The following is a 26,282-nucleotide window of genomic DNA, read 5'->3' on the forward strand; positions in this document are numbered from 1 at the left end:
AAAGTTATGAAGCCCCGAGATAAAGGGTTAATTAATGGAAATGCCAGTGGGCGGCAACTACACAGGTGCTCCTGGGTGTACCAGCCTAGAATCTCGGGCTCCTGTGTGGCCCCTATAACAATACTTCTCTTCCCTCAGAGTCACTACTGTATTTCAGGAGCAGAAAAATGTAACAATTTGGTTTATTCTTGCCACCTCACAAGCCTGAAAATTTAAATAATTTTTCCAGTCTGTTTTATTTTTCTCAATATGTATGTCCCAAGAATGTTTCATTCTTTTCTTTCTACTCTTGGTATATGTTCTCTAATGTTTCAATGTATACATTTTTCCCTCTTACTTTTTAAAAGTCATTATTTATGTGGCTCTATACAAAGGGAACTGACTAGCTTATACGATCCTAAAGACCATTACCTTGTATCAGAAAGGAAATAAAATTTCAACTCGTTTTAAAAAGGTATAAAAGTATTAGAAAAGTTTTCTGATTACAGAACAATTGTAATGAAAACAGTAACTTGCCTAAGGTAGCAAATAAAATAAACATTCTAGAGAAAAATGCTAATATGTTGATCATATAGCTATTTTTAAAATTTTCTACAAGTAAGTTTATATTTGTTTCTATTAAAGTTAGGCACCAAGATTTGTAAAGGAAAAATGAAATTCAAAGAATTTATTCAGCAACTATGATAGGCCTTATAATCTGATCTCTATTAATAGATCAAAATTGCATGGAAAGAGGTTTTATTTTGCACATGAAGATTGTTTTTGTTATTAAACATACCATTTCTTCTTTTGTGGTTAACTACTCTATTATACAATTTGGTTCAAAAGTGGTTTTTCTTTTACTAACTAAACCCCAGGGCTTCTCTGTGTAATATAACACTCAAACTATTTACTTTAGAATAAAGAAACATTAGCATATAAACTTTAGGATTATAAATAGTTTCTCATTAAAAATGCAAAGACGAATGCTATTCATATGCTAGTTTATTTATCTTATGATTCTGAGATAATTTCATGATGACAGTGGTCAATTACCAATGACAAGACCAGGAAATTCAAAGAACAACATTTTGCAGAGACCATGTTTTTGCATTTATTCTCAAAAGTGTGCTATCGCGTTTTCACATGCCAAGCTGAGAGGGCATTTAGACTATTTCTTTGCTAATTTTTGCTTACTGCTGAAGGGAAGATGATTTCCAATGAACTTTAAATATTCGATTCATGTCCATCATTGCTGAAAGAGAGAAGGAAGACAAGGAGGCCCAAAGAAGAAGCAGGACAGAGAAAATGCCACATGGATTCGAGAGTTGAGATAACTGACAGTAAAATATATGTTCTTTGGTTAGCAAAGCGAAAAGGGGGAAAGTATTGCATACATGATAGATACACACTAGCATTCTACAGCAGGAGACAAGAATGTCAAGAGTGTATTCTTCCCCCACTGCCAGATGGAAGGGCTATTATTATAAATGAAAGGCAGCAGTAGTGGATGCCAGGCACTTTTGTTATGTGCCAGATTCTGAAGTCCAGATGCAAGCAGGTTACCCCTGGGACAGGACAGGCTTCAGTTCCCGCAGCAGAACAGAACCAATCACAGTTTTCTCAGTGTTTATGATAAGCTGGGCTGTAGAGCCTTCCTTCAGTTCCACTGTGACTAGCATCAGTGACCCACTGTGCACAGTTTTAGCTGCAAACCTGGAAGAAAAAACCGAGAAAGACCTTTTATCATGAGAGGGGGGAGAAAAGAGAAGAGACAGCATAAATTCAAATAGGTTTAAAATAACTCTTTTTTCTCAAATGAAATAATTTACTACAGGTTCCCTACTGCCAAAAACCCAAAGCCAAACATTCTTTTGAAAAATCAATAAACTGCTCAGCCCATGCTTACCACAAGCAGGTGATTTTAGTGCATCTTTAAAACAAAACGTGAAAAGTAAGTCTGTTTTATTTATTAGTTTGAACAATAGATGCATGTAAATAATTCTCCATTATGACATATTTGAGAATGATTCATTCATTTGATATTTAACATTTCACCATGCATGAGGCCATTTAAAATAAGCCATTGTATTTTTATCTTTAAAACATGTTAAGAAAAGGTACCTTTCTCAAAGAGCTTGAAATTTTAATTCCTCATATCTGAAAATGATTATGCAAGAAGTTAGATAATTTTATGCACATTTAAAATTTCTTACTAAGTTTCAATGAATTCACTCATGTAAAAATATTCAAATTCAATCTCTAATGTTAATGATGACATGAAACAAAATCACGTGACAGCTAAGTGTAATCTCATACTCCCACTGCCCTTTTTTTTTAATGTTTAGAATATTAGACCCTTTTTTCTTTAGAATATAATAGAGGAAACTTGAGGTCTAATGCTCTATAACTAAATTCCAAGACATGAAGAACCTACTAATTACATGGAATTAAAAGCAAAACTAGCCTTTTAAGCACTGCAATTGACTGAAAAGCCGTTGGAGGCACAATGAACTTCTGTCAATCCTGCTAATGCATTCTGCATGCACAGTTGAGCCCAGGAGATGTGAAGGAAGAGGACGGGAACCTCCCAAGCCTCCATTTTCCACATGGAGCATGTTCCACACATTTTTGGGGGGAGGGGGTTTGATTGCAGGGATGACTGGAGAAAAACAAAGTTGCTGCACATGAGCTTTTGAAAACACTAACAAGTGTAGAGCAGGTCTGTGACCTGCTGTGACCCCACTTTGCAGGGCCAATCCCCTTTCCCCTTTCTGTATGACACGTGTCTGAATCTGAGCCATCTGCCTCAATTTGCGCAACATCTTCAGCCACAATGGCACCCAGTTAGCCCTGACAACAGCTCACAATACATAAAAATAAAACTGCCGTGCTGACAGCACGCTGCGGACTATTCAAGAGCAAACCAACTGGTCAGTGTCTCATGTCTGACAATTAGCATGGGCCTTGCACAGAGCCCACGGCATCCTCGGGGATCTGTTTAATTACCATCAACATAAAAGAGGGAGTTTATCAGGAGACACTCAGAAAAACTTCACTCCCGACTTAATTAAAATATTAGCCACTTAAGCAGGAAGCAGATTCTCTTTAAATGAAAAGTAATTTCTTTTTTGAGTTTTTAAAAAATGACATCAAGATCTCATAACACATCAGATGTAGTTTTCTGAAACCAAACAAGCCATTTTTGGCCTAAATAAAATCACGAAAATCGGTTTCCCTACAATAATTAGAATAATGCATCAAAAGCAAAACAAATATGCTAATTTCACCAAATTGAAAATATTATCAACTTTGAATTTGTGTTTTAAAATGTTAGCTAATGGGTTGTTGACAAAATATGTTAGAAACCTTCCTAGTCATTTATTTGTGTACTCTCTACAAATAAGCTGAAAACTTGCAAGGAATCAGATAGAGCAGTTTTCCTACTGAGAGAAGCAATTATAGGTAGCCAGTTTAGGAATATAAATCATACAAATGTTTTTAAAGAGGTTTTTATAAACCTCTTAACATACACATCCATCTGCTTTTTAGACGTGCACACAAGAGATTAGGAACTGGGTACCTCAATTTCACCTTTGAGAGAACACAAAGATCACCAGCCCCCAAATGCATTCTCTCTTTCTATAGCTCCTTTTGTGCATTCCTTTTGTCTAAATTTTTAAGGCACTTCTCTTCATAGGAGAATACTGTTTCTATATTTCTGTTAAACCATGTCCCTAAAGAATACGAGGTGGCTCTATTTCCCCATTCATTTATGCCAACTTTTCCCACAAATTTGGTCATCATGTCTGTAATTCATTCACCAAATATTTCAACAGAGGTCCCTATTTCTGATAGGGTTATAATTATGTAAACAATAGTCTTATTAGTTAGTCCTTTATTTACTTAGCACTTGTGCCTTGGGACCATAGAGAAGGAGATTATGTCTGAATAGGAACACAAAAGCACCGTTGTTTGAATTTCAGGGTTGCACAGCCCCAAGGTACATTTTATCTCTTTTCTATTAAAAAAAACATAGAGTCAATTAATACAATTAATACAAACTTGGCAGAGACAAATGCCAATTTTGGTGTTAGTATGTTTACAGAGATTAAAATTAGTATCCTGTACATGTTTTTAAAATCCTATTACCACAAAATTCTCACTGCTATAAATATGGGCATGAAAGAAAAGAGGCATTTGCTTACACTGCAGTGGAAACATGCTAAGCAAAATCATCCTAGCAACAAAATCTGTTAGCTCAGTCTCTACATTATAGTGGCCACAAATGGCAGAAGCAATGTTTTAAAGCAGAAGACTAGAAGATCAGATGTTCTGACATTCTCATTTCACAGTTCAGAAAGGATATATTTAATTGGAACACAGCATGATCATAATTTGGTTTGTCTTGGCCCATGGAAGGCAAAAGCCACCCCCCAAAATTTATTAATCATTTACTCCTGAACAAGCTATGCTCTAACACACATTTAAAAGATAGTTATGGAAAGAGTACTAGTTAATAAATAATAAATAGCTAGCTTTTGGATGTCAGAAAACATTGATTATAAAGTCAGCTTATTTATTAAACTTAATGGCTGACACCGAGAACCTCTATACTTAGCCTCAAACTAAGACGACATCATGACAAAAATTATTCAGAAGGCACGAGAAGTTTTAGATCACTATAATGATGACAGTAGCTATCATTTATTAAGTGCTTACTGTGTGTCTGGCAATGGGTTCTAAGTACTTCACTTGCATTGTTTCATTTAATCCTGAGGCAGGTCACTGTATAGATGAGGAAACTGAGGCTCGAAGAAGTAAAAGAATTTGCTTAGGGACACGTGGGTAGTGAATGGTTGAGCAGAAATTTGAACCCAAGCATTCTGATTCCAGGTCACACACATTCTCTTAATACATACAAAAATGTACCCTTAATAATGTTTTTACCAGTCAACAGATAAATTAATACGTGTATAATCTATGATTGTTCCAAAAACTTTTAAGAAGGAAGATTTTTCCTTCTTAAAATGGTGTACTTGGCTTTGTAGTATTCTGTAATTCAAAGCATCTTGACTTTCTCTGTCATATTTTACATTTCTGCCTTTAAAGATTTAAAACATGTTAAATATCCCATACCTGCTACTCCCTGAAGACACACTAGCAATGAAAAATACGAAACCTTTTTGAATGGAGCTGTAACACAGGGAGGGGCTACTGGGAGACCAATCAACCTGGAAAACCAGGAACACCACAAATGAGAACAAATAAGTGGCATGACAGTTAAAGATGTATTGCCTATGTACGATGGGCTCCATGTTATTAAAAGGATACCATCTAGATATTTTTCATAATTTTTCATTTCATTCTCCCACCAAGCACTCGCTGTTTGTAATCACCAACTGAGAAGGTAAAACTGTTCAGATATATCTGTATTTCATCTTATTAAATGTCTCTTTGTCTATTATCTCTAGCAATTGACATTTAATCTTTGAAGCCTATAAGAATTCTTAAGATTTAAAAAAAAGACAAAATAAGCTGGTTGCCAAAACTAAATGAAAAAATGTTTCACTCATCTTAAAAAGTTATTTTAACTGTTGTCAGAATTATAAAAACAGGTCAAATAGCAACAATAAAACTGAATAAATATATTATCTATAATACATAGATTTATTCCCTCATGTACTTAAACCATACTTTTTAAAGATTTGTGACAAATTGGCTATGAACCATAAATGTTCTTTGTTAGAAGGAAAGAAATCCTATAACTCAATTGTTCTAACAATTAGAATTGCTAATAATATAACATGAATCTAAAAATATTTATCTGAGAGGCTGCATCAATCTCCAGGGTAGTCACAAACATAAATTTTTTTTACACGGAAACAGATTTGCTATACTAATGCAACAGCTCTAAGACATGCTTTTTCTTCTCTTGGATAGTCTTCCTGGTTTCTGATTTTTCTATTCTGAGTTCAATTTTCTTGTGCTTTCTGTTCTACTGGTTACCAGAAGCTGTGACAATGGCCCACTCAGGCTAAAACTTTTTTTTTTCCTACTCTGTACATGAAGCCTTCAATTACTGCCTGCTGAAGCAGACAGAATCCTATTAGTAAGAAAGACGATCACAAGATGCAGTGCCCTGCCCTAGCTGTATAAAAATAATTAGTCCAAAGTTGACAAATGTGTAATGAAGTCGCACAATCATTATATGTAAGAAATACTGGTTTGAATAAGCCTCCTAAACATCAATACCACAGCATGGTGATTTGAATTGTTATCTTCCACAGGATTTAAAATTATAAATCCTTATTACCTTGAGTTAATATAGTAGAACATTTTAAATAGGCAGAGAATTTGTAAGTTGTAAAAAATTCTATTTTGTTGACTATAAAATTGTATTTTAAAGTTAAGCCCATTACACTATTGAAGTAACAGTGAGGAGAGAAAAAGCATTTACATGTGATATTCAAGTTTAGAGAATTTATCCAAAGCAATGTATTTTTCCCTGTTTTTTTTTTAATTGCCCAACAACATTGTCATATTTTCCTCTAACACTCAGGATAAGAGTTAAAGTAAAAAATAAGCTACCATCATAATTTAGGATTCTATTTTCTATTCTAGTCTTTAGACATAGTATAAAAAATTATTCCCCACACTATCAGGTCAATGATGCATTCTCTTTCTTTACACAGGAAAGCTAAAAAACCCAAATGTACTTCCTCAAAGAAGACATAAAACATTCCAGTTATTTCAGAGCATTTCTGGTTTGTCTGTTTGGTGGGGCTGGGGTGAGATGGGGGTTAACAAGAGAAAACCAGCTGTAAAACAAACAAGTTCTTACCCCATTCTCTTTCATTCCTTACAAAATTGTCAATCCAGAAGGAAAATCACCAAGAATACTTCTTTCATTTTTACATAAAACAATTACATATTCCTATTGGTAAAACTGTTTCATTAGAGATTACTACCTCACAAATGGTGAAATTAAATAAAACTTAAATACAGAATGTTTTTAACTAAAAATCAGCTGTGCAGTTTGGTTACTTCTGAAATATCCTAATATGCTTTCTGTGTAAAAACTGAGGTCCGCATTTGTTCAGAGTCTGTAGGGTTCAAAGCAGTCAGCTAAAAAGCAGTGCTGCCCTCTAGTGGACACTCACCAACCTGAGAAAGCGCTCTGTTTTGATTGCATTTAGCAATCACGTATCTTCAGTCCTATTTGAGACTCAAAATTTGTCATACTGTAGAAAAGACCTAAGCCTGCTATTTTCATATATGAACAACTGTTTACACAAATTTTGTTTAAGGACAGATGAAGGAGGTTGACAGGGCTTATAAAATTAAGGTATCAAGTTTTCAAATGTTATTTGATGAACAAAAACTCTTTTCTATTATGATTCTCGAGAATAACCCAGAATTTAAATCTCTTATAGTTTCCAGCAGAAAAGAAATAAAATAACTAAAAATAACTCAAAGGCTAATTAACCTATGAACAGAAGAAAGGAAAGTATTAGAGACCCTATCAAGAAGTAACTATGCCATTTGTGTTTGTAACACAAATCTAGATCTGTAACAAAGGTCTTCAAAAAACATTGAGTGAAGGAGTTACACACTATAGATTTTTTAGGATACAAAAAATACCAGTATTTCCTCCATTAGTAACCTTTAAACAGGTATATAATAATTGTGATTAATTGGATGAGTTTGAGTCCTAGAAATGAAACAGGTTGTTCTTTACCTGTACTTTAATTAAATAACAAGATTTTTATTTTAAACCTGAAATAAACTGTCTTTATATGCGTTAATAAATTGAAAAGTTGACTGCCAGGTTGCCATGGATACACTGTTCCATTCAGAGCACCAGACTTCCCTAAGAGTTAAGGACCTAAGTGACAATAGTAAAACAACATTTATTTTACTAAGATTGTAATTATCCACAAGTTGCATATATTAAAAACTTGCAAATTAAAAAAGTGACAGGGTAAATAAAATCAAAGCCACTAATTAAGATATACAGGGGGAAGAATGACTGTAAGTACTGAATACAAGTTAATAATGAAAGTTGTTCTAGGATCTTAATGAATAAGCTCAGAACTAAAATAGAATCATGGCAGAGACAAGGCATTCTATCTTCATTCAAATATCACATTTTCCTCTTGTAGGGTCAATTTGTTGCTCATGAAAAGGCAAAATGAGTAGGTAGTGTGACACCTCTTTTCAACAATACTACTGTATACAAATGTCAGAATTCCTGAATATAGGGCAAAATGCGAAGTGGTTGAGACTGTTTAAAGACAAACTTTTACTTGTGGCCTAAGACTGTTTTATAGACATGATTGTAATACACTACTGCAATGAATGATATACTATACTATCTTGCTGGAGCACACTGGGATAGATACAAGAAAAAAAAACATCAAATATCTCATTTACTGGTATCCCTTATTGATTAATCTGTAAAAAAAAGGGACATGTATAAATATAGGAAAAATATTTTAAAATATGTCATGTGGTATTAACTCTTGATAATTCACGGCAGCCTCAAACTCTGGACTCTGGAACATTCACCTTATAACTACTTGGAGATCTGGCTCAAATACAGACTTCTGGGCCCTACCTCAGATGTACTGCAGCTGAGTTTTAGGGGGTGGGTTTCAGAAATCTGGGTTTTATACAAACTCTCATATGATTTTTTTTTTTTTTATAGAAAAACCCTTAGAGACTTCAGAGTTATAGATTAGTTTTCAGTTTCTGGTCACAGTACTACTCATTAGTACTGATCAGAGGACAAACAATATAATACGAGCAAAGCACCTCAGTTCTGTGTTGCTGAAAACAAACCTCCTTCATAAACCCTTACATGGTATTTCTCAGAGGATCACGAGACATGTTCTCTGGCCCTGGATGAATCTAGGACTCCCACAGTGAATTCTCTAATCTCCTGTCTTAAAACACACTCATGTTGATGTTTTCTCTTCGCAGTCTATTCATGTACTGGTTTAGAGCTGTCCATCTTGCCCATTATTTATACTTTATGTTATTAGTTTATTAGCGTTGTATTAAGTAACATGCTTTAAGACTTTTACAATGTATAGTTTATCTCATTAAAATAAATGAGAATATCTAACATAGGAAATGAAAATATTCAGCCACATATTTAATAATCGCTTTTTGGTGATGATGAACTTCTCATTTCTGTATTACTCCTTATTATGTGGTAACTGTAATTTGCAAAAGCAGATTGGCACAATGGCCCCAATTCTGTAGATCTCAGTGAGATGATTTTGTTCTCAAAGAGCAGCTTTTTCAAGTAAATACCACAGAAATGAAGATAAAGTTGAGTCCTTCAATAGTATACCTTTTGGCTTTCTGATCCTATCACTTATTTAGAAAACAAAACTAAATGTTATATAATCTAACAATAGATACATTTTCTCAGTTGGTCTTTAAAAGTGTTAATATATAGGAAATATTCTTGGTTTTTGAAGTGAATTCCATAAAACTTGTGCTCCTTTAATTGACTTTTCTTTTTCTTTTTTTGAGACAGAGTCTCTCTTTGTTGCCCAGGCTAGAGTGAGTGCCGTGGCATCAGCCTAGCTCAACAACCTCAAACTCCTGGGCCCAAGCAATCCTGCTGCCTCAGCCTCCCGAGTAGCTGGGACTACAGGCATGTGCCACCATGCCCGGCTAATTTTTTCTCTATATATTAGTTGGCCAATTAATTTCTTTCCATTTATAGCAGAGATGGGGTCTCGCTCTTGCTCAGGCTGGTTTCGAACTTCTGACCTTGAGCAATCCTCCCACCTCGGCCTCCCAGAGAGCTAGGATTATAGGCGTGAGCCACCACTCCCAGCCTTAATTGACTTTTTCTTAATGAGGGCCATTTTGCTGTTAATGTGTTAGAAGCCATTCTCTATTAAGTGTTCAAACAAAATTCATACTTTATACCATGATATACTTCTGCACATTAATGTAGGTTCACTTTTTCTTAGATAATTCTTTGTTAAGTATGTCTTTACCTGATATTTAGTGCAAACAATATTCAAATTTTGAAGAGTAGGAGGAATAAATTATTCTAAAACTAAGCAATGAGAACTTTGTTCATTGAATGGTTAGAAAGAATACACTTGCACTCTGGGAGCCCATGGTGGGAGATTGCTTGAGGCCAGTTCAAGACCAGCCTGAGCAAGAGTGAGACCCCATCTTTATAGAAAATAGAAAAATTAGCCAGGCATGGTGGCGTGCCTGTGGTCCCAGCTACTTGGGAGGCTGAGGCAGGTGAGCCCAGGAGTTTGAGGTTGCTGTGAGCTATGATGATGCCACTGTACTCTAGCTCTAGCAGGGGTGACAGAGCAAGATTCTATTTCAGGAAAAGAAAAGAAGGAGAGAAGAGGAGAAGAGGGGAAGAAAGGAAGGGAGGGAGGGGAGGAGAGAAAGGAATACACTAATGCTTATTAAAAGTCATCTCAGAAAGAAAAGGTCTAGAAAAATTAAATAGAACATAAGCCATCCAAGAGTAATTTATCATATTCAAATTTTTATCTCTTAAAATATTAGTGGTCAAAATGCTTTTTATACTTGGTGTTTTTAAAAACAATCCTAAACTGATTATCATTAATAAATATTAGAGTGACTTTGGTCCTACTCTTCATAAACTCAAAAATGCAACTATCACAGAATAAGGGAATTATTGAAAATCTCATAGGGGTTTCAATTTTATCATTAACAAATTACATACAAGCTTAGATATAGAAACTCATGAATTCTATAAGATAATATAAAATTAAAAACTGCAGTTAAAAATTTATATAATTCAATAAAGTGGCAAACTGTTAATTTCCGTTATTATAATGTAAACAGTAACTGTTATTTCAATTTAAATGAAATTAAGAAAAGCATTAATAAACAATTATTTTGGGCTGGGCACGGTGGCTCACGCCTGTAATCCTAGCACTCTGGGAGGCCGAGGAGGGAGGATTGCTCGAGGTCAGGAGTTCGAAACCAGCCTGAGGAAGAGTGAGACGCCGTCTCTACTATAAACAGAAAGAAATTAATTGGCCAACTAATATATAGAGAAAAAATTAGCCGGGCATGGTGGTGCATGCCTGTAGTCCCAGGTACTCGGGAGGCTGAGGCAGCAGGATTGCTTGAGCCCAGGAGTTTGAGGTTGCTGTGAGCTAGGCTGATGCCACAGCACTCACTCTAGCCTGGGCAACAAAGAGAGACTCTGTCTCAAAAAACAAAACAAAACAAAACGATTATTTTGTTTTAATTGCTACAACATAAAAGAATGGTCAAAAGCATTACATATTATAGGATAATAATTTATATCAATTTCTGCATGAAAAATACATATAACTTTAGGTTTATTACCCTGGAAGCTTTCTAACATTTAGAATATTATTATAGCCATACTTTAGCTATCAAAACAAATATGAAATATTTTCAATTCAGTATGGTGGGACTTCAGAAGCCAATTAAGATGCACAGCCTGTTCTTAAGTATGTATAGGTGTTTAATTCACTTTTGACTCTGTGCTAACTTGGGCGAGTCCTCCCCCAGGTTACAGAGCCAAGCACCAGGCTGACGATGATGGGACTAAAACAGAAGAGCGTCAAGACATCGTGAATGTGTAGGAGGACCATGAACATAAAGTTTGAGTGCAATTCCATTTTCTAAAGTCAAATATAAATAGTATTTAGTTGTGTGTTTCCTCTGTATTAGCATGGATAATTGAGAATTGACTGTAATTTTAATATAAACCATTTGAACAGCCATTACATTACAAACCAACAAGACAAGTTACTGGCAAACTATGCTTTAATAAGAATTACAAAACTGTGCTAAGTGTCCTTCTTAATCTATCTCCCAAAAGGAAGATAGTTTCATGTTATGTGTCTTTGAGAAATCCTTCTCCAGACACATAGCATGAAAACAGAAGGTGGCCATTGCTTTCAGAAAAGCTTAAAATCAAAACAAAATAAGCCTCCCCCCACATACAAAACAAAACAAAAACTAAACTAGAAGTTCTAATATAAACAATGGCTACCCTATATTTTTATACTTTACAAAAGAATATATTACAAAAAGACTGCTGTATTGCTGGGTACAAGATGTACCAGGTAAAATTTCATACTGAATAAGCCAAAATTTATAGTTGATGTATGACATTTTGGGTTTTAGTAATTTCAATAATTCTAAGGACCCATAAATAAAACAAAACAGCTTCTGTTAGAGAAAATCACCTAGGAAAGTAAAAAGAAATATTCAAACCAGAAAAAAATTAAAGCAGAAAAACTTAGAACCAATACATTTATTTTCACTAAAACGGCTTCTGTTCACTTTTTTTCCCTATTGAACACCATTAGCTGACAGATAAGTTATATTTGCACGGTGGTACCTGTATGAGGACCTTACATTTTCTTATTTTATCACCACCCTATGTGAGATATTGTCATAAATTAAGAAATGAAAGCATCAGACCTCTTGATCAACTAACTTAAGGAACCTCTACTCTTAAAAAAAAAAAGTACAAGGCAAATCTAGCACATGCAGTTTTCACTCTGTTACACTACAGTGAAGTTAGGCAACTTTGAACACAGTGATGGCAGATCAGCTCTTCTAAAGATAAGCACGGTGTTCTTCTATAGCTATCACAGAATTTCAGTTCAATCGCTCCTTTTTTCCCCTGCCATGCTACCCATTTCCAAACACATGAGGAATGTAAAACCTATAAGAAAAAGTTATAACTTGCCCAAGATTACCAAGCATAATAATAGCAGAGCTAGGTCTAAAACCCAAATCACCAGTAGCACTTTTTAATATGGAGATTCTTTTGCTCCTATGCTAATTAAAAAAAATTTTTTTGAAGGTCTGAAGGTCTTCTCTTTGATTCAAAATTTGTTTTCTATAATTGATAATTATATAAGAAAGGATAAACTAAATATAGTGTATAGATATTTTTAATGGCAGAAGTATGCCTGCCATGAACGAGGTTTGCAATGAATTCCCTTAAGTTCACAGAGAATTATGAAACAACCACATGGATAAGGATTATTATTTTTATATTCATTTTCACTTAAGGACACTGGCATTCATAAAAATACAAAGAGGGCAAACATATTAATCACCTTTTCTTCTGCCTTTCAGGACAAATGACTTGGCTTTCACCTTTCAGATCTTGGTGATAAAGATATTCCTGGTCTAAGAAACAGAAGCTGCATTTAGCCCCATGTTGGTTGTCTAGCAGCTCTTTATTAACTGGAAGAAGTCTCAGGGGACTACTATCAAAAGGAAATCTGTACTACCCAAACTTCCTCCCTTTCAATTAAAAAAGTCCAACTTTACTGCTTTATAAATCTACTGAATCCAGTGAAATAAGATAAATTCTTAACCATCTTATAAAAGGTATCTTTCTCAAAGAAAAAAAAAAAAAAAAAAAAAAAAGAAATCCTGTTTCTGAATACTCTCAAAGAAAAAAAAAAAAAAAAAGTAAAAGGTATCTTTACAAATTTCTAAGCTACTATGAAATGTGGATATACTCTGTGTATGTTTCAGGAAAGACCATATAAGTATAGTAAGTATACTATGAAATGGGGGAAGAGGGCCTTAACCCAAACCAATCAACCAAATAAATAAACCATCAGAAAAAAAGAAGGAGGGTGTATATATATGTTCAGGGGTTATTATTTCCAAAGAAAATAATGAATTGAAAATTATGTATTTATACATATACAAGTTATCTTGTGTTAGTGAACTTACCTGTGTATATTGTCCTGGCCAGAAGGGACCGCACCTACATTGGCTACATTGACCACCTTCTGAAGGATCACAGAGGGAGTGAAATTCTGCGGTGCAGCAATGATTATAGTAGAAGTTTCATTCATTCCTGTTAGCTTTCCTGCAAAAGCAAAAGAAAGGCTCCCTTTTACTAATTTCTTTATGAAAATCACATTTAAACAATTTTAAGCTCACGGCCAAAATTTAAAAACTTTTTTCAACAAAAGAAATACCACTTTGGAATGGAATTTGTAAGATAATTATAAAATGAAAACAAACTGCAACTATTTCAAAGATTTTTAAAAATCTTCATTGTATAGGAAAATGTGTAAAAATGCAGTTGAAAATCACTTTTAATACAACTAATTTGAAGTATTACAGGATAAAAACTTAGAATCACAAATATGAAATTTCAATTTGGTCCCTTTAAAATATATTCAGTCTGGGCTTAATGCAAATTATTAAGGTTTTACTTCTTAAGAATATATAAATGTATTTATTAGTAGTAGTGTTTTTTCTAGTCATTCAAAGATGTTATTGCCAAATGCTGCTTGAGAACAAATCAAAGTAATTCTGGAATAACTAGCAGCATTACCTGATGAATGGCCTCAGAATAACAGTTGAAGTTACAACAATGACTGGAAGTCACTGAAAATGTACCAGTACCTAAGCTACACCTGATGATAACAGTTTTTGCTTAGTGAATGGAACTATAATTGCTGACAGAAACACTGACACTTCTGGAGTAAAAAGTTTGAAAACAAAGGAAAAAATGTGAAAGGGAAATCTTAAATCTCAGAGACATTTTAAATAATTTTAGAAAAGAAACTAAGTTAAGCAAAAGCATGAACAAAAACCACACAGAGTTAATGCAAGGCATGCCATTAATATTAGCATCTCATGTAAAAAAATTCAGTGAACAAATTCAATCACATAACACTTGAAATAAATATTGAAATTTAGTACCCATGTTAAAAAAAAATAATTACAATAAATTCCACCTATTTGGATCTATGATATAAATCTTGGACACCTAATGGTATCTATTAAAGCCAGTAATCCTTTGAGATATTTGATATGTACAGAGTAGTTTACTTATGAAATATAAGATTTATAAAATTTATGAAAATAATAAAATTTGATTTCACATTTTTGAAAGACCCTGTACCTTCAGGCCTATATATTTAATCTAGTTATTTATTGCAAATGCAACCTAATTTTTTTTTAAAGTCCCTATGATTAATACTATGAAGACACTAAAGCCTAACACTGCATAAAGACTTAAGCCATCAGATAGAAAATAGAACTATCTAGCTTCGAACAAGGAGCAGTTTTTACTAACCACTTTCAAACTCAGGAACACTGTGTTCTGTCTTAGACCGTTTAACTTCAATATTAGGCAAAAGCTTTAAAAACTACACAAGCAGTCAAACAGTGCTTTTAAGTAAAGCACAGTGGCAGACATAACACTGCTGAGAGATGTGTGTACTCATTTAGGATTTAAACCTTCTCCATTAAGCTCTATTGAAGAGCAACTGCTGAATAAATGAATGCAACTATGTTTATGTTAAAAGCCTGTTTCCCGCAGCATGTAATTAAAGGAAATGTTGTACAAAGCCAGTACTTTTGTCAAGCTCCTGTAAATGGAAAGATGGATAGCACTCAGAGAAGTGAATGCATTGCTTCATATTTAACCTTAACACTCTTGTCATTAATGGTTTGTCTAACTTGTTCTATAAAAGACAAGGTACTGCTCCATTGAAGTAAAATTAAAAAAATCAACTAAACCATGCTTTTCAGAACAGAAGATTCATTATCGTCAGCTAATGTATTGGCATAAAGCAAAGTAACATCCTATCAAGTAAGGCACACATTCAATCTGCCTTCCCACCCCCCTTTATTTTTAACTCATGCTGTTTTATTGTTATAGGCAATTTGTACCACTCAGCATGACAGTGTAAACTGAATCAAGATTAATTTACATGCAAAAGAACACTTAGGAGAGCAGCATGGTAAGCAAATGTATTGTCTCGATTGCTGAGGTGGAAAAAGAACCTGGAAAGAAAAAAAGGTGCTCTAATTAAGGGGCATCAAATATGATTGCTTGTGGTAGTTAAGGGCCAGAAAATAGTAAATGTCTGACCATTTAAAGAATTAGCATCTTGCTAGCTAGGAACCCATAAGATGGATGCATAAATCATAATAAAATTAAGTAAACATTTTAGTTTTCTTAAATCAGAGATTTTTCTAAATGAAAATCTATCAGGTATTCTCAAATTAACAAGAAAAAAATATGCCAAGGTATCATTAAAAGTTTCTCCTAAAAAAAAAAAAGACTAAAACACTGTATAGCCTGTTCATACATAATAAAGGTAAAATTACTGGGGAAATGTTTAAAAATTGCCAGACTAAAGAATCTGTGGCTTCACTAGAATTTATCTAAATTTTGGTGTGGGTAGTAGACAGTACTTTAAGCTAAGCAGCTGGAACTGCTGAAAGGCAAACCAAATAATATAAGAAAATAAAATTCAAAAAAAATTTTCTAAGTTTTAGATTTGCAATTTAATTCACAAGAAGAAAATGAGTAAGAGGAGGTAGGTAGCTAGGAATAAGCACTTACTTAGCTTAGGCCTCTTGAAATTAAAACTGTCTAAAGAAACATTAAATTTTTAAGTAAAAAAGAAAAATCTCATGTTATTTATAGTATTGAAAGTGTTTCATGGCTAGTACATTAACTAACTTTGCAACACTCAAAACTCATAGTGATGAATAAATCATGCTTCTGATGATTGAAGCCTTATGATATGAATACTATAGATACCCTTTAATATACAGGATAAACCAATCTTTAATACTTTGACTACTGATCTTATATAAACAAACATGTTTAACCATGAAACTCTAAATCAACAACTGAGAAAAAGTGATAGATCAGGCTGTATATTAGAAATAAAACATTTTTGATTTAAAAAATATTAATCTAATATGTAATAATCTGTTAGAACCACTTTTATTTAATATTGTACATTTTTCAATTATGTACATCTTTAGAATAAAAATAGAACCATACTCCCCATGTTTCTTATTCATAATTTTTTCAGTCAAATCCTAATTAATACATTTAATGTACTTCTTGAGTCTTAAAATATATGCCATGTGAAATGAGATATTCATTATGTAAATTCATTTTATTCAAAGTAGAAAACTCGGTTAAAACTAGTGTGTAATAGCCCACACACACATTTCTTAAATTTACTTGCATTTTACCTTTCAGAACTTTGCATTGATAAAATGTTAGGAAACTGATTTTTATTTTGTTTTAGGATTTTCTGTTAATCATTTAGAGGTATCTTTTGTGAAATAAGCTAAGCTCTTACTAGAGTAGTATAACAAATACATGTGTAAAGTTGAAAATTGAGACCTCTATTACCAAATCTGCTGAAATCTATAACTAAAAAGATGCTATTGAAAAGACTCTTTAAACCTGTGGTAAATTTGCCAGCATCAAGTCCCACATCAAAAAATGAATTCAGGAAGACAGAAAGAATGATACAGAAATGCCAAGAGACTTGCAAGGATTTACAAATACTTCATATAAACAAATTTTCAAATAGCTTTATTCAGAGTAGCCTTTCTGCTCTATTAAACATAGCAAACAGCTGCCAGATTTATTCAGACAAATAATCAACAACCATAGAAGGAAAATGGCAGAAGAAAAAGGAATTTTGGCAACAACTCCACAGAGGACCACAGCTATTCTCCAAGTGCACCTCTTTCATGCACTTACGGTTCTGTATGGCTAGTCAGTGAAAAATCCCTCAGTCACAGTAGAGCACAAAAAATTTGATCAAAATATCAAGCATTCTAAACAAAAGCTGAGGGAGAGAAAGGTATATGATGATCTGCTGCTTTACATATACCTTAGCTATACTTTTCCAAAAAAAAAAAAAAAAGGAATATCCCCTTAACAAGAAATGTGCCAAAGCCTTATTCAGTCACTGTGTGCCACTCACCTTGGTTTGTTGAGCAGATGTAAAGCAGAGAGGCAGGCTTTAGCCAGCAAAGGGTAAGAATAGCAAATATAAGAATCAATTCAATTTGTCAATAGAAAAATAAAATCACAAAGATAATTTTCTTCTATAGCAATAATCACCTTCCAAGAGAAGCAAATGCAAAGATAGATTCAGTTATTATTTTTAATCACTTAAAAATAAGGTCCAAGGAAAAAAGATTACTATTAGTTTACAGCCTTATATGAGATATTCTTTGTAGGATTCTTCTATAACAGGTCTTTTTGACATTGTGGATCACAAAAGCTTAGAGGAAAAAAAAAATCTTCAGCACTACAGTAATGGAGTGCCAGGAAGCATGCCCCTTTCTTAGGTGAAGGTATTTGTGTGTGCCTAGTACCTTCTGGAAGCTTGATGGATATGATTCAATGACATCAAAATGAAGGGATATTGTTTGATAACACCCGACAAAGGAAAAAATAGCTTAGATTCACATAAAGTTTTAAAAATTGCTGACAACAGCATTTAAATATGCCCTGGTTTTATAAATGTTATCCTTAATTAAACATATAAAATCAGACAGAATTATTTCCCTTTACTCATATATGAAAAAAAAAAAACAACACCTCATTTTTATTAGAAGGTATGCTTGACTGTGGGCCAAGTATAGGATGTTAATATTTTCACTCTGCTGAAAATATTTTCTTTTTAGGTACATATTTTAAAATGTTTTGGCTTTGATATATTCTGACAATACAGTAGTTTTAAAATATAGAATTAGGTCAAAAGAAATTAGAGGTATTATTTTAATGCTATAATTAGGACTTTATTTTGAAAGATAAGATACTCTAATGTGTGCAGGGAAAAATATATTAGTAAGACATGAAAAACAGTTTTATAATGAAAAAAATACAGAAACACAATATTTATAGTGGTAGACACTGGTAAGTCCTCAAATCCTGGCACTTTCACTAATACAAAACACATTAGTATATCATCAGGTTGACAAATCACAACTCTTAGAATTGCAAAGGTGATTAAGAATTTATTATTTTAAAGACATATTAACCAATTCTCAAATATGCCAGGAATGTAGACAAATGTATTTTTAAGGTTATTTATAAGTGCAAAGCATTAACAAAAATTGGAAGATTGTGCACTTATGTCTGTTAATGGCTATGTGTATATGGTAAGTTATTTTAGAGACTGGGCAGAAGAATTTGCACATATTATTTGGTATATAGATTTCTAGTAAATTATAATAATTTCTCACCTTGCTCCTTCTTAAAATCTTTCTCTGACATGGCCACAGGTAAAAGCAGTTCTCCAACAGGTGGCTGAATATTAACATTGAAGCAATCATCCTTGGTACTGAAGAAAAAAAACAATCCAAACTGACTAAATGCTTAATAAATAAACATTCTTAATACTATGCAGTTGAATAGAAGGAATTAAAGCATATGCCAGCCTATAAAGCATAAGCTCTTTTTGGCTTAAATATTACAGCTAAATATTGCAGCTGAATTTTTCTCAAACAACATTATTTACAGAAAAATACATTTGTTATCTCAATCAGAATTCTTAAAAACAAAACTGCACAGTTATAGTAAATTATACCATCTGACACAGAACTTTAAAAAATAGCAGCAAGGGTATATAACCACTACCACCAGAGGAACACTTCATGCAGTTTGGAGAGAAGTATATTTTATCTTTACTTTGTATACTTGAACAAGTGTAGAAGATGAAGTGCTTTAGTCTTAAATGGTTAAGATTTCTTTTCAAAATATTAGTTTTTAATAAAGAATAAAATGGAGTGACCATACTGTCTTTAGATATGTGCTAATAAATATATTAATATATAATAATATCTCAGCTGCAAACTTGCTTTCTTTAAAAAAACCCTTATTGTCTAATAGTGTCACTCATTAACCTTATGGATCAGCATGTGATAAAAGTTACTATTTCAAATGACAGCATATGAAGAATTTAAGAATGCCAACCCTGTTTAGTCTAATATCAGATGCTGAGTACTGATACTGAGTATAGATACTGAGTACATTTACTTCACTTAAATCTCATGACATAACTATTGATAAAAAAATTACTAAAATGGCATTAAAATTTTTTTAAGTTGGATGGTTAAAGTTAGGTTGATGAATATTATCAGTTAGGAATGTGTTTGGCTGCAAATAAGCAGAAAATCCAACTAACAGCTTCTTAAGAAATAGGCATTTATTGTTTAGAATACAAGAAATCTTGGAGTTATCACTCAAAGGCTCATGAGTGGCTTAAAGAAGACTTTAGGGGCCCAGATTTCTCTCGCTTTTCCACTCTGCCATCTTTAGTAAGTTGGCTTTCATCCTCATGGTTGCCAGATGGCTGCTGCATCTCCAGGTACCACTTTTTTTTTTTTTTTTGAGACAGAGTCTCGCTTTGTTGCCCAGGCTAGAGTGAGTGCCGTGGCGTCAGCCTAGCTCACAGCAACCTCACACTCCTGGCTCAAGCGATCCTCCTGCCTCAGCCTCCCAAGTAGCTGGGACTACAGGCATGCGCCACCATGCCCGGCTAATTTTTTGTATATATTAGTTGGCCAATTAATTTCTTTCTATTTATAGTAGAGACGGGGTCTCGCTCTTGCTCAGGCTGGTTTTGAACTCCTGACCTTGAGCAATCCGCCCGCCTCGGCCTCCCAGAGAGCTAGGATTACAGGCAAGAGCCACCGCGCCCGGCCTCCAGGTACCACTTTTACATTCCAACTAAAGGAACAGTGGTGATGGAAGAGTGCTGAATAATTGAGCCAATCAAATCTGTTTCTTTTTATCAGGAAAGGAAAAACTTTCCTGGAAGTCCCACAGAGGGACTTCTACTTTGATGTTAGAACTGGATCCCATGCCTCTGGGAAGGTGGCTAGAGCAATGGGGATAGTGGATAAGAAATACCAAATATTAAGATACACTTGAATTTATTCAAGCGTGGGGTAGGGACAATGATAAAATAAAAAAAAAGGACATAAAAATCTACTTTTATGCTATTATGTATCATATCCTTGTAAGCTACCTTATACATTTTTTCACATGTGGATTTTCTAAGGTAAATCAATAAATCCAATTTATTAATTCAATAAAGATTTACTGAATATAAATTTGATCCTATGTACTGAGTATCTGGAGATTTAAAGCCAAATGATATTGGCCCTTGAAAATCACATGTCTAGTGGCAACGAAAGAAATTACATTTATAATGGAATGGTAGGCAGGACATTAGATACGTGGAAAGCATTAGAGTCCATGGGAGAGGGACTGATTTGTTCTGCAGGAGTGAGGTGAAGATAAGTGTATTTCCAAGAGAAGAAAGAGAGCATTGTAGGCCTGTGTTTTGGGAATGATGAGCAGCCTGGTGTGTCAAGAGATGAAGCCGGGGCACACTGTAAAGAATATCATCTATATTATGGCCATTCATCCCAGTTCTCCCAGGATAGTCCCGTTTTATGGCTGTTGTCCTGGAATCCTGTCCAGTTAGTGCCTCCTTTCACTCTCTAAAGTGTTCTGATCTGCATGATTAAAGTATATGATTACTTTATTCATATAACTAAGACAAAGGTGTTTCAATGTTTCTTGGAGCAATCAGAAACCACCAGAGACTTTTGACATAGGAAAGTAAATGACCCCATTTGTGTTTCAGAAACTCTGGGGGCAATGTGTAAGGTGGAGTAGAGGAACAACGAAAGGCAGGTTGACCAGTTAGCACTCTAAATTAATAGTCTAGGCAGGGGTGGTTAGTATTTGCTGTGTGTTTTACTTTAGTAAATCCTAGTATGGACACTAAGTTGTAGCTTCTGTTACCCTAAATTTACTGAAAAAACTAAAGGGATATTTAAATAATATGCCCAAGGTCACATTGTTAGTAAGTGGCAGCACTGGGATTTGAATCCAGGTGGATCTGACACCAAAGTCCACATTTATTCCGCTATATTATATAGCTTCCCTAGGGTGAGTAGCACAGAATATTTTATGGCTATTCTAAAGTTAGAAGGGACAGACCTGGTGATGGCTGGGAGGAAGAAACTTTCTACCTTTTGATGTGAACAACTGGGTGTATGACAACATATTGAAGGATTTTGGAGGCTTCGACAAAATGATTTGGCTTTAACCATGTTAAATTCTGAGTACTGAGTTACCCAGGAAGAGATATGCATCAGATAATTGGAAATACAAATCAAGAATCAGGAGAGAAGACAGGGCAGTGCACCTGAGTTTTAAAGAAGTAAGAATGGTACAGGGAAGAGCTGAAGCCTTACAAGAGGATAAAATCACACTGGAAAAGAAGATACTGATAAAAAGATGAAGTGCAAACCTGGAGAAGACTTGAATTTAAGTGAAAATGGGTCCCATGGGCAGCCTGCCTGGTGAGAAAAGGTGGCCAGAGGAAGGCAACAACAGGATCCCCTTAAAGCAGGAGTCCCCCTTGCCCAGGCCCAAGGATGAATTTACCGAAAAAAGTTCAATGATTGAAGTTGTGAAAGAACCTAGTGGATGTGAGAAATGTTAAGAAATTCAATGTGTCAAGACAATGGGTTAATTGTAGTAAGGATCAGGGAATAAAAGTAGGGCGAGATTGTGAAGGGCATGGTGAGCAGTGTGGCCTTTGTTTGGTGGGCAGTGGAAAATCTTAAGCATGAGAATGACATTACTAATTATTGCTTAGGAAGAAAAAGCTGGAGACAAATAGAGTCAGCAACTTGCAGAAGAGACTGGGAAAGAGTGGTCATGGAGAAAAAGTGTGTGCTAAATACTGCAGGGAGGAAGTAAGGTGAGGATCACAGAAGTGAGTATAATTGCTAACCTTAGCAAGTGAGTCAAAGAGTGAAGGGAAGACTGTCAGTGGAAGAAGGACAGAGGCCACAGAAGCTTCATGAGGATGAAGAGGCAAAAGAAGAATGTTTAAAGAAACCTAAGCATGTTTAGAGGATGGAGGGAAAGAGCCAGTAAAGAGGAGAAAACAAATAAGGCCTTAGGAAAGGTAAAGGAGTTTGGGATTGAGAGCACTAGAAGTAGGTGGACAGGTTAGCCCTAGAATGGAGTAGGTACTTTTTCACAAACAGCAGAGAAGGAGTGATTAAGACAGAGAGAAGTATCGAGGGTAGGATACTTGAGAAATACATAAAGGCTGATGAAGGAGTATATGAATGGGCATACATACATACATGAATCACATATATAAATTATAAAATAATGTGAGTATGAAATATAAAATTTTAGCTTCAAGTCCTAGGATACAAAGCTTCCCAAAGTAAGAGGCACAAGGCAAGACATTAAGGTATAGGCAAAAAACCCTACTAACTATATTTATTTTTTTCTCATCCCTTTTTAAGTTCTGTTTGTATCTGTTTTAGTACATATATGTAGTACAGTTGAGACATCAACATAATACACACATATATATACACATAAATATTAATAATTTAGAAATAAACTTATACATATAGGGAGTATATAGTCAAAATATTTTTACTAATATAGAGGTATATAATTTTAAAAAGTTAGGGACCACTGGGTTAAGTTATATGTACTACATTATTTTTAACTACTTGGTTTTTTTTTTCTTTTTACTAAAAATCCTTCTCCTTCCCATCTCTCCTGAAGGTATCCCACATACTCCCTTGATTAAATGGGTGGGGAGAGCAGAGAGAAAAGGGGAAGGAGATCTGCCTTCTAAGGCACAGAAGAAAGGCTAGGTGCGTAAGCAACAGGTTCAAATTTGGTGGGGAAAAGTTGATCCTGAAATGTCCCCACTGGCAACAAGTAACGTGTTAGGGAATAATATACATCAGTAGTCCCCAACCTTTTTGGCACCAGGTTTCATGGTGAACAATTTTTTACATCGTTGTGGCTGTGAATTGTGCTGCTATAAACATTTGAGTGCAAATGTCTTTTTTTCCTTTGGGTAAATACCCAGTGGTGGGATTGCTGGATCAAATAGTAGTTCTACTTTTGCTTCTTTAAGGCATCTCAATACTGCTTTCCATAGAGGTTGTATTAGTTTGCAGTCCCACCAACAGTATGTAAGTGTTCCTTTTTCTCCACATCCACTCCAGCATCTGTGTTTTGGAACTTTTTGATAAAAGCCATTCTCACTGGAGTTAGATGGTATCTCATTGTGGTTTTGATTTGCATTTCCCTGATGATTGGTGATGCTGTACATCTTTTCATATGTTTATTAGCCATTATTCTATCTTCTTTTGAAAAGTTTCTGTTCATATCCTCAGCCCACTTTTTAATGGGGTTGTTTGATTTTTTTTCTTGCTGATCTGCTTGAGTTCTTTGTAGATTCTGGCCCTTTACCAGATGTATAGCATGCAAATATTTTCTCTCATTCTGTAGGGTGTCTATTTGTTCTATTGATTGTTTTCTTGCCTGTGTAGAAGCTTTTTAATTTAATCAGGTCCCATTTATTTATTTTTGTTGTTGCTGTGATTGCTTTTGGGCTCTTCTTCATAAATTCTTTGCCCAGGCTGATACGACAAGATTTTCCAACCTCTTCTTCTAGAATTCTTATAGTTTTATGCCTTAGGTTCAAGTCTGTTTTCCAATGGGAACTAATTTTTGTGACTGGTGAATCCTATTTCATGCTTTTACATGTGGCTATCCAATTTTCCCAGCACCATTTATTGAATAGGGATTCTTTTCCCCAGTGTGTGTTTTTGTCTGCTTTGTCAAAGATCAGATGGCAATATACGGATGCTTTTATATCTGGGTTCTCTGTTCTGATCTTGTCTATGTCTATGTCTCTGTTCTTGTGCCAGTATCATGTTGTTTTGGTTACTGGTAAATTGATACCTCCCAATTTGTTCTTTTTGCTTAAGGTTGCTTTGTCTATACAGGGTCTTTTCTTGTTCCATATGAAGCATAGAATTATTTTTTCTAGATCTGCGAAAAATGATGTTGGTATTTTAATGTGGATTGCACTGAATCTGTAAATCACTTTGGGTTGTGTAGACATTTTAACAATGTTGATTCTGCCAATGGATGACATGTTTTTCCATATGTTGATATCCTCTGTGATTTCCTTCTTCAGTTATTCATAGTACTCTCTGTAGAGATCTTTTACCTTCTTAGTCAAATATTTTCCTGGGTATTTTATTTTCTCTGTTGCTATTGTGAAAGGTATTGAGTCTTTGATTTGATTCTCAGTTTGTGTATAGAAATGCTACTGATTTGTGTACCTTGATTTTGTAATCTAAGACTTTGCTGAATTTATTCATCAATTCCAGGAGAATTCCAGAATCTTTGGAGTTTTCTAGATATAAGATCATATCATCAGCAAAGAGTGACAGTTTGACCTCTCTTTCCCCATTTGGATACCCTTGATTCCTTTTCTTGCCTGATTGCTCTGACTAGGATTTCCAGCACTATGTTGAATAGAAGTGGTAATAGTGGGCAACCTTGTTTGGTTCCGGTTCTAACTGGGAGTACTTTACTTTCAATTTTTCTTCATTTAGTATGATGTTCTCTGTGGATTTGTTATATATTGCTTTTATATTTTTCAGGTATGTTCCATATATGGCTATTTTGTTCAGATTTCCTATCATAAAAGGGTGCTAAATTTTGTCAAATGCTTTTTCTCCATCTATTGAGAAGATCGTATGGTCTTTGCTTTTGCTTCTATTTATAGACTTATGTATGTTGAATCATCCTTGCATTTCTGGGATGAAGGCTAGCAGGTCATGGTGGGTTATGTTTTTGATGTGCAGCTGTTTTAGGTTTGCTAGGATTCTATTGAGAATTTTTGCATCTGTAATTTATAAGAAACATTGGTCCATAGTTTTCTTTTTTTGTTGTGTCCTTTCCTGGCTTTGGTATCAAGGTGATATTGGCTTCGTAGAATGAGTTGGGGAGGATAACCTTCCTTCTCAATATTATGAAATAATTTCTGCAGTACAGGTACCAGCTCTTTGTAGATCTGGCAAAATTTGGCTGTGAAACCATCAAGTCTGGGACTTTTTTTGTTGCAAGATTTTTTATTGCTGCTTCAATTTTGTTACTTGATATTGGTCTGTTCAAGAGTTCTATTTCTTTCTGATTGCGCCTTGGGAGGTTGTCCATTTCCTCAATGTTTTCAAGTTTATGTGCATAGAGATTTTTATAGTATTCAGAGATGATATTTTGTATTTCCATGGTATCAGTTGTAATATCTCCTTTTTCATTAATGATTGAGAAAGCTCAATCAGAAATGGGTCCTTTCTTTTCTGTTTCTGGTTAATCTAGTGAGAGGCCTGTCGATTTTATCTTTCCAAGAACCAACTTTTTGTTTCATTAATCTTCTGTATAATTCTTTTGTTATTGATTTTGTTTAGTTCTGCTCTGATCTTAGTTATTTCTTTTCTTCTGCTGAGTTTGGCACTGGTTTGCTCTTCCTTTTCCAATTCCTTGAGACAATTCATTAGAGTATTTTGTCATCTTTCTATGTTTGGATGTAGGCATTTAAGGGTATGAATTTTTCTCTTAGGAC

At 34.4% G+C, this 26,282-nt stretch overlaps 1 protein-coding gene across 4 annotated transcripts in view; it reads right to left on the reverse strand.

Moving 5' to 3' along the window:
- Positions 1-966: 966 nt before the first annotated feature.
- AP3B1 (adaptor related protein complex 3 subunit beta 1) overlaps positions 967-26,282 on the reverse strand; it is a 227,706-nt gene continuing 202,390 nt past the window's right edge. For 2 of the 4 annotated variants that reach the window (XM_012766761.2, XM_076008138.1), the window contains exons 25-27: positions 19,045-19,142; positions 13,744-13,882; positions 967-1,695 (exon numbers count right to left, since the gene is read on the reverse strand). In XM_012766761.2, the coding sequence (XP_012622215.2) occupies positions 1,542-1,695; positions 13,744-13,882; positions 19,045-19,142 (391 nt within the window). In that variant the 3' untranslated portion in view covers positions 967-1,541. Of the gene's footprint in view, positions 1,696-2,103; positions 2,140-2,446; positions 2,642-13,743; positions 13,883-19,044; positions 19,143-26,282 lie in introns of all 4 variants that reach the window. The other 2 variants (XR_012921698.1, XM_012766762.3) reach the window with 2 other exon arrangements.

The sequence above is a fragment of the Microcebus murinus genome, chromosome 11 (assembly GCF_040939455.1).
Source record: "Microcebus murinus isolate Inina chromosome 11, M.murinus_Inina_mat1.0, whole genome shotgun sequence".
In the NCBI taxonomy this organism is placed as follows: Eukaryota; Metazoa; Chordata; class Mammalia; order Primates; family Cheirogaleidae; genus Microcebus; species Microcebus murinus.